Here is a 13,504-nt window from a genome sequence, read left to right as displayed (position 1 = left end):
CGTTATATTGCAGAGCATCAAATAATCAAATAGTATAAGTTCAAATTAATTTATTTCATACAAAATTAATAATTTGCTCAATATTTCATTGTTGAAAGAGGAAGTTGCTGACTTTAATTGAAATACAGAAAATAATATAAACATGTCTACAACCAAATTATTTTAACAATGCAATAACAGCATTCCAAACAAAAGACCACCTTCAAGACTGTGGCTGTATGCTCTGTGTTGCCTTCCTAAAGGCCTCTTTGACATCTTTGTTTCTCAAGCTATAGATGAGAGGATTGAGCAGTGGATTGATGATCGTGTAGAACAGTGCAGCCACTTTGTCTTTCTCCAAAGAGTAGGTGGAGCTAGGTCTGGAATACATGAAGAGCAAGGACCCATAAAAGAACATGACTGAGATGATGTGGGATGCACAAGTGGAGAAGGCCTTCCACCTCCCTGAGGCTGAACCGATCCTCAGGATAGCCAGCAGGATGGTGAAATAGGAAATCAGGATGACAAGAATGCTGGAGAGAACTGTGAAGCCAACCAGAGCCAGAAGAATTTGTTCATAGCCCCGGGGTGTCTGTACAGGACATTTTTATCAATGGTGGTGCATCACAGAAAAAGTGTTCGATGATGGTTTTACCACAGAAACGCAGGCAGAATGTGTTGGCAGTATGGGCTATGGCATTCAGAATCCCCCTAAGTAGGAGCCAGCAACAAGCCCAGTACACAGCGAAGTGGACATGATACTTGAATAAAGCAGTGGGTTACAGATGGCCGCATGGCAGGTCATATGCCATAGCTGCCAGGAGAAAGCACTCAGTGTAGGCTGTGATACAGGAAAAGAATAGCTGAGCCGCACATCCAACCAAGGAGATGCGCTTATCTTTCTAGACACAGTTGGCCAGGATTTTGGGGGTGTACACAGAGGTGTACCAGAAATCCAAAAAAGATAGATTGCCAATGAAAAAGTACATAGGTGTATGCAGACGGGAATCAATCTGGTTTAGGATAATCAGGGTCATGTTCCCGGACACGGTTAGCAAATAGAGCATCAGAAATACCCCAAACAGAGTGGGCTGCCACCGGGGGTCTGCTGAGAAGCCCACCAGCATGAATTCAGTCAGGAAGGTGCGATTTCCCTCTCCCATGTCCACAAAGCAGCAAGGCTGAGTAACATTATGAGGAAAAAAAAGAGAGCAGTGACTTTTTAATTGAAAGAAGTGAACAAATGTATCAATTATGTCAACAATTAGAAGAGTGTCTGTGGATATTTATCCTTACAATCAAAAATTATGGAACTTCAGTCTGTGACTCTGGATGACCCCTGAAATTGGAGTCAGAACTGATTACAAAATTACAGCTTTCACTTTTAAATTAGAGTAAATTAACATCACCAGTTTTATGCAAAGCCAGTCTCCTGCAAATAGATGGGAAAAATACAGCTGAGATGTTCGGTACCTGGTGAAAGAGGGAGGGGGGAAAGGAGGGAGGAAAGTGATGTCATTATATCCTTAGAGTTGTATCTATTTATTATATTGAATCTGTTAAAAACTAATTAAAAATTTGTACTAAAAAGAATAACATTTTTAAATGTCAATATCCTTGCAAATGTTAATGAAGACTTCTTGCATTTATGCATAACAATGATAGGTTTATGAATATCAATATACAGTACTACTCTTGCAACTATTCGTGCAAATAGAAAAAATCATCTATACTATGTGCCTGGTAGTACTCAAAGTCCTCTACCTAACCCGTTTAAACTTCCTCCTAACTTGATAAGGTGGATAATATTATGATCATTGATGAAACTTAAGCATAGATTTCAGCAGCATCAATGAACATTGAACTAGTGAGGAACAGAGTCTATGCTGGAACTCAGAATTTTCTTAATCAAAAGTATACGTTCCTGGGCTGGCTCCATGGCATAGTATGTAAAACTGCGGCCTGTGGCACTGGCATCCCATATGGGCACCTGTTCGTGTCCTGGTTGTTCAACTTCAACCAGCTTCTGGTTAATGCTCCTGGGAAATCAGCGGAGAGTGTCCAAAGACTTGTGCCCCTACACCCACATGGGAGACACAGAAGAAGCTCCAGGCTCCTGACTTCAGTTTGGCCCGGTTCTGGGAACTACAGCCATTTGGGAAGTGAACCAGCGGATGGAAGAACTCTGTCTCTGTCTCTCTCTCTCTCTTTCTTTCTCTCTGTTACTCTGCCTTTCAAATAAGTAAATAAATAAATAAATATTTTTAAAAGGCTTATGCTTACAAATTTTTAGCCATCTATCACTGATAAGTGAATAATTGTCTTCTCACATTTTGTCATAACTAAGACTGCACTACAGCCCTATAGCAACCTGAATATTTTTGCCTACTATATTTTATGTCCACTTTTCTGTAGGACATAAGAAATTATATGAGGATACTTCAAAAACCTAATGGAAAACACTGCAAAAATACTATACAAGGGGTCAGACTTGTGTTGCAGCAGGTAAAACCGCCACCTGCTATGCCAGCATCCCATATGGGCATGACTTTGTGTCCTAGCTGCTCAACTTCTGATTCATCTCCCCACTAAATGCCTGGTAAAAGCAGCAGAAGATGGCCCAAGTGTTCGGGCTCCTGCCACCATGTGGGAGACTCAGGTGAGACCCTAGGCTCTTGACTTCAGCCTGGCCAAGTGCTGGTCATTACAGCCATCTGTAGAGAAAAGCTAAGAGAAGATATTTAACTAAAAATACTACCTAAGTTTTTAAAGGTATATAACTTTTTAATAACTATCTAAACAAATATCCTCTCTAGACTGTTGATTCAGTGGCCAGTTGATTCCCCCCAACAACTCACCAACCAGCTACTAAAGCAGAGGGAGAAAATTAAAACTCAGAAAGGATTATGAGTCATTTCTGTGTTATAACCACTCACTTTTGAGTTATGCCAAAGCAAATATTGTAACTAAAACATAAACTCAAGACCTGTAGCTCTAGGTCTGCTGTCCTGTCTTGTTGGGAAGTGAGATATGTAGGTGTCCTTAATTTTCAGATGTTGCTGGTGATGTTCAAAGATGAACTAATATGATTAACAATGTTGTACTCAAAGCAGTTGGAGTCCTGAAGTTTCATTCATTTCTCTGTCATTCCTTAGTGGATATCTTCTCATTAGTAGAGTGCAGACAGTTCTATACCCTGTCTGCCTTAAAGCTACCTTAATGACCCTGTATCTCATCACTTCCCTTCATGTTTAAGATTTCAACCAATCTAAATTACTCAGGAAACTGATTTCCTTCACATTAATTTCACACTCTGGGAGCTTAACAGTAGATACACGATACCATACTCTTGTGCAATTACATACTACTTTTTGTTTCTGAACCTTCTTAAGCCTGAGTAGCATTATCTTGTAGGAATCTATGATTATCGTATTCATAATGAATAAAACCGTGAGTTACAGCCGCCATCCGTCTCTGCGGTCACTGTGAACTTCCTATGCTATGCTATCACCTGCGTATTCAAGAAAACATATCTGAGGAATTTCAAGCTTATTTATAATACAACACAAGTTTAGGAAGAAGAAAACTGTATCGAGAGAGAAAAATTGCTATACATTTTTTTTTGCTCTGACTCAGAAAAGGCAAATACCTCGCAGAGTAACATATAGTTTATTAACTATCCCAAAGACTTCAAGGAAAAACTATTTAAATGGGAAATGAAAAGTAAGAAACATTTAGAAAGATGACTTCCCAGTTTGGACTAAGGAGAGAGGGGGCAGCAACCCTAGCAAAAGTGAAAATACGTGTAAGGGCTTTCTCATGGAAGGAGATGGTACAGTCAAGAACTGAGAGAGACTCAGGAAAGCTGGAGCAGAGAAAGGCAGCTCCAAGGAGGCAGAATGCCACCACATCACAAAAAATCTTAGAGGACATGTTGACTTTAGCCTTTAAACCAATAGAAGTTAAAGTCAGATAGTGTGAGAAGCTGATGTGATCAGATTTATTTAAAGATCACTCTGGCTGTAGTTCAGCAAATGAATTGAGAGGAGCAATTGCTCGTTGAACTGGAAACGTTACACTCTTCATTCTTCTCTCACCTGATGAAATCAGGCTGCGTGGTATTGAAGAATGTGTGTGTGCAGATCTTCTGATAAAACTGAAAAAGAGAGTTAGCAAGGATAGGGCAAAAAATGCCACTTCCTGGAGGACATAACTCAAGTCACTTAGCAGCAATCTCTCCTCTGAAAAGTGATATTTTTTTTTAATAAATCAGTTAATCCTCAAAATACTGGGGAAGTCTAAATACAAGATCATTTCTAATACCTATTGGTAATAAAGATTTCCTATTTAAATTTTTTACAACAAACTATAAAGTCTAGAATGTATGGATAAACAAATGTTTTAGAAGTTTAGAAACACTCCATTGAAAGACTCAATATTATAAGTGATTTCTGGGCCGGCGCCGCGGCTCTCTAGGCTAATCCTCGGCCTTGCGGCCCTGGCACACCAGGTTCTAGTCCCAGTCGGGGCCCAGGATTCTGTCCCGGTTGCCCCTCTTCCAGGCCAGCTCTCTGCTGTGGCCCGGGAGTGCAGTGGAGGATGGCCCAGGTGCTTGGGCCCTGCACCCCATGGGAGACCAGGATAAGTACCTGGCTCCTGCCATCGGATCAGCGTGGTGCGCCGGCCGCGGCGGCCATTGGAGGGTGACTCAACGGCAAAAGGAAGACCTTTCTCTCTGTCTCTCTCACTGTCCACTCTGCCTGTCAAAAAAAATAATAAATAAATAAATAAAAATAAGTGATTTCTGACTTTTGCCTGCAGAATATCAATATGTCACGTTGTACTTTAGTACAAAAATTCTTTTTATCCCCAGAATCTTTTTATATAAGGTATACAAAATTAAAACATTTCATAAACACAATTTCAAGAACATAGTGGTTCTTTCCACTTCCCACCATATCTGCCCTCCCACCCCTCTTGGTCTTTCCTACCCATTCCCATTCTTACATTTTTCTGAGACCTATTTTCAATTCACTTTATAAACATATGATTAACATTTAAAGTAGAAATAACATTAACCCACAAAGCTATGCAATACAGGCTATACCAGGGTGAAAAAGCCACAATTCACTGCCGATTTCAAAAATTGATTCTGTTTTTCCATCCCTTGAGTGGCCTGGTGGCAGGGTTGATGTGCATTTGCAAATAGTTTCAGCATAGGTATCCCCATGTGGACTCCAAGCCTGGGTCTCAAGAGTCTTTTCATGCGTTTCTTCTCACTTTTGAAATCCTGTCACCACCAAGTAGTAAGTCTGAGATAGTGTGCAATATAATGAGACACCTGGTTATGTTCTCTTTGTCACCACTATTGGCTGCAAGGTGGACCCTAGACATGCACTTAGGGCCATTCTATATGATCCACTTCCAACCGAGCTCAGAACTAACCAGATATATGAGCAAGCACAGCTACAGACAGTTCTATGTGTTCAGAATTAGGGAATTCAAATGGCACCTGAATTCAAGTCCTGATCACAAGTTGATAGCTTATAATCTTGGGAAAGACATAGTTTTCCAACCTACATTTTATATTTCTTAAAATATAAGAACACTATCAATGTTTTGTAAATAAAATGTATTACTCAGTATCTGGAAAGAAAACATAGTTAATTTTCCTTAGTGGGAGGAATAATATCTGAGGGTTTTCCAAAGTTGTGCTGCTGAGAAAAAGAGAAAATAAGGTCTAATGTCTACAAAATGAGCAATTTACTCCAGAATGCTGATATCATTCACAATCTTGCTGAAATCCACAAGTTTGATATTTCTCACTTACTCTCCTGTAATTTTAGGGATATTACATTTTATCATCTTCTTTATGATGTGATGAGAACATTTAAAATGTATTCTTTTAGCGTATTTCAAGTGTCCTAGAAAGTCTTACTAAGCAAGAGCCATCATGCTGCAACTCAGGTCCCCAGAACTTGCCTGTTTATAACTGAGAGTCTGTGCCCTCTGACCATGTCCTTACATTGCCCATTTCATTCTCTGGCAACCACCATCCTATTCTGTACTTCTATGATTCTCTGGATAAAGGAGATCACAGCTATTCATCTTTCTCATTCTGACCTATTTATAGATCACACATATAAGTGAGATTACAGCCACAGAGCATTTGTCTTTCTTGGTCTAATCTTCTGTTACATAATTTTCTCATGTTCATATACGTTGCAATGATATTCTTGTCTAACACAGACAATCAAAAATTCATTTGTAATAATAAAAAAGACATTAAATCACCAAAGATCCACTCTTGATGAAAAAATAGAGACTGGCATTGTGGCATAGCAGTTAAGAAATCGCCTGCAATACTTGCATCCCATTTCAGAGTACGGGTTTGAAACATGGATGCTAGACTACTGATTGGGCTCCCTGCATTGAGCCTGGAAAAGCAACAGAAACTGGCCCAAGTACATGCAATCCACACGGCAGACCTGAATGGAGCCCCAGGCTCTTGAATTTCGCTAGAGGTTTCCCTGTCCCAATCCCATCCATCAGCCATAGGGAGAATGAACCAGCACATGGAAGCTCTCTTTCTCTGTCTCTCCCTCTGTGTCAATCTGCCATTCAAATAAATATTTTAACCAAACTAAACTACAAAGTATCACACTTCCTATTTAAAACGATGTTACAAACCTATAGCAGTCAAGATAGCATAGTTAAAAACATGAAATGAACACAGACATCACTGGAGCAGAATCAAGAGCCCAGAAAAATCTCTACAATTAGTTCTGGACAAGAGCTCCAAGAATACATGATGGAGAAATTACAGTCCTTTCCATATGTGTTATCCAGAAACTGGATATTCATATGAAAGATTGAGGTTGGTTCTTTGTTTCATACCACTTACAAACATTAACTCCAAGTGGTTTAAACACATGAATGTATTACCTGAAACTATAAAACTGCAGAAGAAAACAATGATCAATCTTCTTGATACTGGTCTTGTTGGTGATGTTTCAAATATGATTCTAAAAGCAAATGAATGCAGCCTGAAGTTCATCGCCTGTGCACGGTTAGCAGAACAATCTCCCATCCAGTAATAAAATTCACACATTTATAGAATACTTTCATGTTTTTGAGCACCATCGTAGTACAATTCTAACTCATTAGCAAATTTGAATATAGATTCCATTACAAGATAGTAACAACCTTGTCTGTTTCAATACAATGTGACAGAACAGATTAACAATCCTGATACACACATTGATATTTGGATAGTTAATTATCACCATTTTGGTTGAAGTCAGTGAAGGAAATTGCCAAAGACAGCTGTATTTTTGTTTTCACTTCAAAATGTGCATTCTCATTCTTGTTTCCCTAAATAAATCAATTCACTGGGCTTGCGCACAATCACTAACTGCTATATTCTTTAATGTCTTCACCTGCAAATAATTAAGGTCTTCTAAATTTTTGGACTCTCTTCTTTGAGTACACGCAAATATCAGTAACAATTCTCTCCACAATGTGTGTCTGTATATACATATATACATATATAAAATATATAGATATATATAAATACCAAAAATAGTGGGCTCACAAACTTCCATAAATCTATCTGAAGATTTCCTGATTATATCTTCAGGTTAAAAATTCTAATACTCAAAGATACCAGAGGGCTTTTTTACAGTATTAACATTCTATAATAAGAGTTGACTGGGGGGCCACTGCTACAGTGGAGCAGGTTAAAGCCATGGTCTGCAGTGCTAGCATCATATATGAGCATGAGTTCATGTTCTGGCTGCTCTACTTCCAATCCCGCTTCCCTCTAGCTTCTATGAGAAGGCAGTGGAGGATGGCTCTAGTCCTTGGACCCCAGCTGGAAGCAGCTCTTAACTCCTGGCTTTGGCTGGCCCAGTCCCCAGTCATTTCAGCCATTTGGAGAGTGAACCAGTGGATGGAAGATATTCTCTCTCTCTCTCTCTCTCTCTGTCTCTCATTCAAATAAATAAATCTTTTTTAAAAATGAAAATAAAAGATGACTAACTCACCATATTTAAAGGTTAATTAAATCCCTATCATCTGAAAAAGTGATCTGTTTATTTTTTATACCATTCATTGAAATTCCAAGTTTCTGAATTCTCAAGTCAAAAATTTAAAATCAATCTAGTCTTTCTCTCTTATCAATTTCTCAGTCTTCAAGATATGCTGCTATCCAAAACTTAGACAAATCCCTGAAGCTAACTATTTCTCAACATCTCCCCCTGCTACCATCCTGCGCCACACTATCAAACTCTTTTGCAAAGAGGATTTCAAAAGTCTTCTAACAGATATACACCAATATACTACAAAATTCTATTTTCAATACAGCGTCAAGTACAATCCTTAAAACATAATAGGAAGGGAGGCAAAAGCAGTTAATGCTGTTTTTGTATTTGAAAACCTATATGATTCTCAGTTTGTTCTAAGTAAAAGTCATTCCATACCATTACTGAGAGGTCACTCATCAGCTAGCCTCCCATCACCTACAGATTTTTTTTATCCCCCAACACTTAATACATTCATGCTTCTTTCATTCTATTCTAGGCTTGCTTGTTTTCCTGAAATTTATGAACATATCATTCCTGCTCCATCGCCAAAAATTGTTGACCACTTACTCTTGCTAAAACAGTATTTTTCAAGGATTTTCATGGCTCTCTCTCATCTCCTTCAAGTCCCTGTTGAGTGCCATTTTCTGGCTAAAGCCCATCATGACAACTCCATTTTATACACCATGCTCTCTTTCCACCAATATTCCCCATCTTTTTTATTCTGTTCAGATGCTGCTCTATTTTCCCCTAGATCTCTCAACATCTTCTAACTCTTGTTTATTGAATGGATTGTGTCTCCCAAACAAAATACAACACTTGGGGCATAAAGAGTTCTCTGATTTGTTTAGTGCTATCATCTGACATATATAACACTTTCTAGAAAGTTAGTGGCACTCAATAAATACTTCTAGAGTGAAAAGGCAGGTAATTACTTTGCAGCTGATTGTCTAAATACTGTCCACGTCTAAACTTACTCAAACTATTCAGGAGAAAAATCTACCACAAAAGGATTTACCTATTGAATAATTTCAACATTCAGGAGAGTAAAAAATAGAAAAAAAAAAACCCTCATTTCCAAATCTTCAAGGTTATCTTGAATTTAAAATAAATTATAAATTACTATGTGAATGTGAAACCATTGTAGTAATGTCAAAACTTACTATGCTAAAGCATCCTGTACAGAATGGTTTATCAAGATATCTCTTACTGTCCAATAGCTTTTCTTTGTTCTCTTCACAGGAGCACTCAGAATTCTGTAGAAATAAGATGACCTCTGACACCTGGAAATAAATATCAGGAAATTAAAAATATACACTAGAAGTCTGGAAGCACAGCAAAGAACAACCAATAAAGTCAAATCATGGCACAATTTTCCCTTTTGATTTATATATTGTGTAAGCAAACATGCAGTGGTCTATAAAAACTAATGGAGTGAATTTCAAGATGTAGATGAGACCAAATATTTTTACTGAATATAATATTATTTATAAGATAAATGTGTGTATGCATGCATGTCTGTTCATGCTGGTTTGTGTGTGTGTGTGTGTGTGTGTGAGTATGTGGATGAGAGAAATTTTGTGTGTGTGTGTGTGTGTTCAGTGTAGCAATGATCCCTTCAGAGCCAAGACAGAGCTCTCTTACCCCATTCTATTTGCAACTGAAATCATGGAAAAGTCACAGACTTAGTAGAATCAGACCCCAGGTGCTTACCGTTGGTCAAGAAAGCAAGTTGTTGGAAATGACAAGGTTTTTTCCTATCTGGTATTTTAAATGCATTTGTTACCCCAATATATGCATTTTCCACGATATCCCTTAGAAGTTTCTTTTACATTGTAACTCAGAAAAATGTACCTCAGTCTCCAAAGACTCAATTAGAGTACATCTGAAATTTGAGGATGGTATTTTAATTAGGATTTGATGAAATAAGTACTATTTCATTAAAATTGACTCAATATATCTAAGACAAAATAACTATTAATCATTAAATGTATCTGTAGTAAAACTTCTCTATGTCAGAATGTATCAAGTGGCCCTTAATTTCTTTCTGTAGCACATGTCTCTCTCTCTAGGCTCACATTCCTTGTCCCATCCATCTATAAGGACATCCCTATTAATCCTTGGCCAAATTATGCCCTCCACTCAAAAATCACATCAAAACCCTAAAGCTAATTTATCAGAACGTGGCTGTGTTTACAGATAGGGCCTTAAACAGGCGGCTAAGCTAAAATGATCGCTCTCTCAAAATGATCTCTCTCTCTCTCTCTCTCTCTCTCTCTCACACACACACACACACACACACACACAAAACCACTGTTACGAAAAGCAGACTTATTACTTACAGTCAGGATGTATCAACAAAGGAATAGGACTCCTTGGAAGCTGTTGCCTCAAAGCCCAGGAAAGCAGCTCAGACTGTATGGAATCTGCATTTCAAAAGTGTGAAACCTTACAACTTCAAAAGTTTTATATCTCTGTTCCCCCATGACATGCAGGGCTGAAGCAGTGAAGGATGTTCTGTACCTAGAAGGAACTTGAAAGAATCCAGGCATTCTTCTCAGTGCATCCTTAGCTGAGGAAGTAACAATTCAGCACATGTTATGGTTATGCATGACAAACTTAAGTGAGAAAACGGGAGGATTGGAACACTCCACCCTGAGAAATGCCCTGCCATGTTACATTAGTTTAAAAGTGATTGCCTGGGTCTAGGGCTGTGACACAATGATTGAAACCTGTGCCAGCATTCCATACAGGTGCAGGTTCCAGTCCAGACTGCTCTATTCCTGATCCAATTCCCTGCTAATGTGCCTGGGAAAGCAGGAGAGGATGACCCAGGTGCTTGGGCTCCTGCAACCACGTGCGAGACCTGGAAGAAGCTCCTGGCTCCTGGTTTTGGATCAGCTCAGCTCAGGTTGTAGCAGCCACTTGGGGTACGAAGCAGTGAATGGAAGACCTCTCTCTATCTTTCCCTCTCTCTTTCAGTAACTGTGCATCTCAAGCAAATAAATAAATCTTTGAAAAGAAAAAAAGTTAAATTTACTGTGGTACAAAAATTTTTGAAATCTACTCATAGCTTTTTCATAATAGACATTTTACATAAGCTTTTTCAAGACCCCCCCATATATGCAGATTTAAAAATGTTTTGTGCCAAAATAATATTCATTTTTAATTTTAACTTTCTCTCTCTCTATGTGTGTGTAACTCTCTCTTTCAAATAAATAAAATAAATATTAAAACAAAAATGATTTCCTAATTCATTCTTCATCTTAAGAAGCAGGATAAGTGACTTTAGGTTTGGGATTTCTGGATTTACATTCTTGTTTTACCAACTATGAAATACATAATTTGAAGTAAGCTATTTAATCCATCTAAATCTGAAATTGATTCCATTATCAATTAAATTACCTAATATATACATCAAAATATTACAGATATAGGCAATTTATTAACTGTCAGTAAATATTTTAAATCTACTTTCTCTTAATTTCTTCATAATCTTAGCAATTTTATATATTCTATTTGAAAATAGCACACATTTGGTGAAAAAACAACCTAGTGAATTGGAGAAAATGTTTGAAAACCATATATTCATTAAATAAAAGTTAAAAAAATGAATAAATGCCTAAAAAACATATATTCAACAAGAGATAAATATCCAAAATATGCAAGAAATTCAATAACTCAACACCAAAAACATTTTAAGAAACTTAATTTAAAAATTTGCAAAAGATTGCCTAGACATTTCAAAAAAGAAGATATACAAATGGCCAGCAGGTATATGAAAAAATGTTCAACATCACTAATCATCAGGGAAATGCAAATAAAACCCAGAATGACATCTTATCTCATATTTGTTCAAAGGGCTACAGTTAAAAAGTTGAACGATAACAATGACAAAGATCTGGATAAAAGGAAATCCATGCATACAACTGTTCAGATTGCAATTTGTTGCAGTCATTAAAAAACATTACAAACTTGTATAGAATAAAAAATAATAGAACTGTATGACCTAGAAATTCCAATCCTTGATAATAATTGCATTCTGATATTCATTGCGGTATTCTTTAAATTTTAGGTAGTCCAGCTCCATGATGCTTACATGTGATATGCAACAGAGAATGGACAAATTGTTTGGGTTCAAGTCAACCAGGTGTGACATTCCTGGCTCCTGGGTTCAGCCTGGCGCAGTGCAGCAATTGCAGCCATCTGAGGAGTGAACCAGGGATAGAAGTGCTCACTTGCTCTCTCTCTTTCTCTCTCTCTCTCCCCTCTCTGTGTAACAATGATTTTTAAATTAAGCCAATATAATTTTAAAATTTATTTAATCTTAAATTGAATTTGCATTTTATAGTAACCACAATTGGGTAAAAAAAACTAAGCCAAAGGAACAATTTTTTTCTTCTTAAATTTTATTTAATAGAAGAAAATTCTTTTTAATCTGGTTTCTTCTTCTTCCCCTACAGCAGTTTGTTATCACCTACTACTGATTTGGAAACATGCATGTGGATTCAGACTTTGGACTGTGCTAACTTGAAGAGTTTCTTCAGAGCTTCTTTCACATCTTTATTCCTCAGACTGTAGATCATGGGGTTCAACATGGGGAACAACACAGTATAAAAGGTAGAAACCATCTTGTCCCTCTCCAGGGAGTAGCTGGAACTTGGGCGGGAGTAAATATAGAGAATGGAGCCGTAGTACAAGGTCACAGAGATCAGGTGGGAGGAACAAGTGGAGAAGGCCTTGAGGCGGCCTTGGGTGGAGCGGATCCTTAGGATGGCAGCGATGATGAACAAGTAGGAGGTCAGGATGAACACGGTGGGGGTAACGACGCTGGTGGCCAGGAGGAAGTACACCACAGCCTGGTAGCTCTCCCGCACATCACATGCCAACTTTATCAGGGGTGGGACATCACAGAAGAAGTCATCAATGACATTGTCATCACAAAAATCCAATGTGAATGTGTTGCTGGCTAATATTATTGCATTGACAAACCCCCCAGTGTAGGAAACTAAAACCAATGAGATGCATAATCTCCTGGTCATGGCCTGAGCATATAGCAGGGGATTGGAGATGGCCACATAGCGGTCATAAGCCATGGCAGCCAACAGGTAACACTCACTGTAGCCCAGCCCAGCGGAGAAGAAGAACTGAGAAAGGCAGCCAGCAAAGGAGATGCTTTTGTCTTCAGAGATGCACGTCACTAGGATCTTAGGAGTATAGACAGAGGAATACCAGAAATCCAGGAATGACAAATTTCCAATGAAAAAATACATGGGTGTGTGTAGCTGGGAGTCATTACAGATTAATACTAAGAGGGTGGTATTTCCTACCAAGGTCACAGAGTAGACTCCAAGGAACACCACAAACAGGACCAACTGTAGCACAGGGTTTGTTGTGAAGCCCAGCAGGATGAACTCAGTCACTGTGTGATTGCTCTTCTCCAT

General features: G+C 38.3%; 1 protein-coding gene and 1 pseudogene across 1 annotated transcript; both read right to left on the bottom strand.

Annotated features, from left to right (window-relative positions):
* Positions 1–202: 202 nt before the first annotated feature.
* On the bottom strand, positions 203–1,142 carry LOC100353899 (olfactory receptor 9G4-like; annotated as a pseudogene).
* Positions 1,143–12,568: 11,426 nt separating this feature from the next.
* Positions 12,569–13,504, bottom strand: LOC100347125 (olfactory receptor 9G19-like). The gene has a single exon (XM_002709151.2). The coding sequence runs from the start codon at positions 13,502–13,504 to the stop codon at positions 12,569–12,571; it is 936 nt and encodes a 311-aa protein (XP_002709197.2).

Source organism: Oryctolagus cuniculus, chromosome 1, assembly GCF_964237555.1.
Source record: "Oryctolagus cuniculus chromosome 1, mOryCun1.1, whole genome shotgun sequence".
Lineage (NCBI taxonomy): Eukaryota > Metazoa > Chordata > Mammalia > Lagomorpha > Leporidae > Oryctolagus > Oryctolagus cuniculus.
Note: the sequence above shows the minus strand (reverse complement) of the source record. Positions and strands in the feature narration are given on the sequence as shown.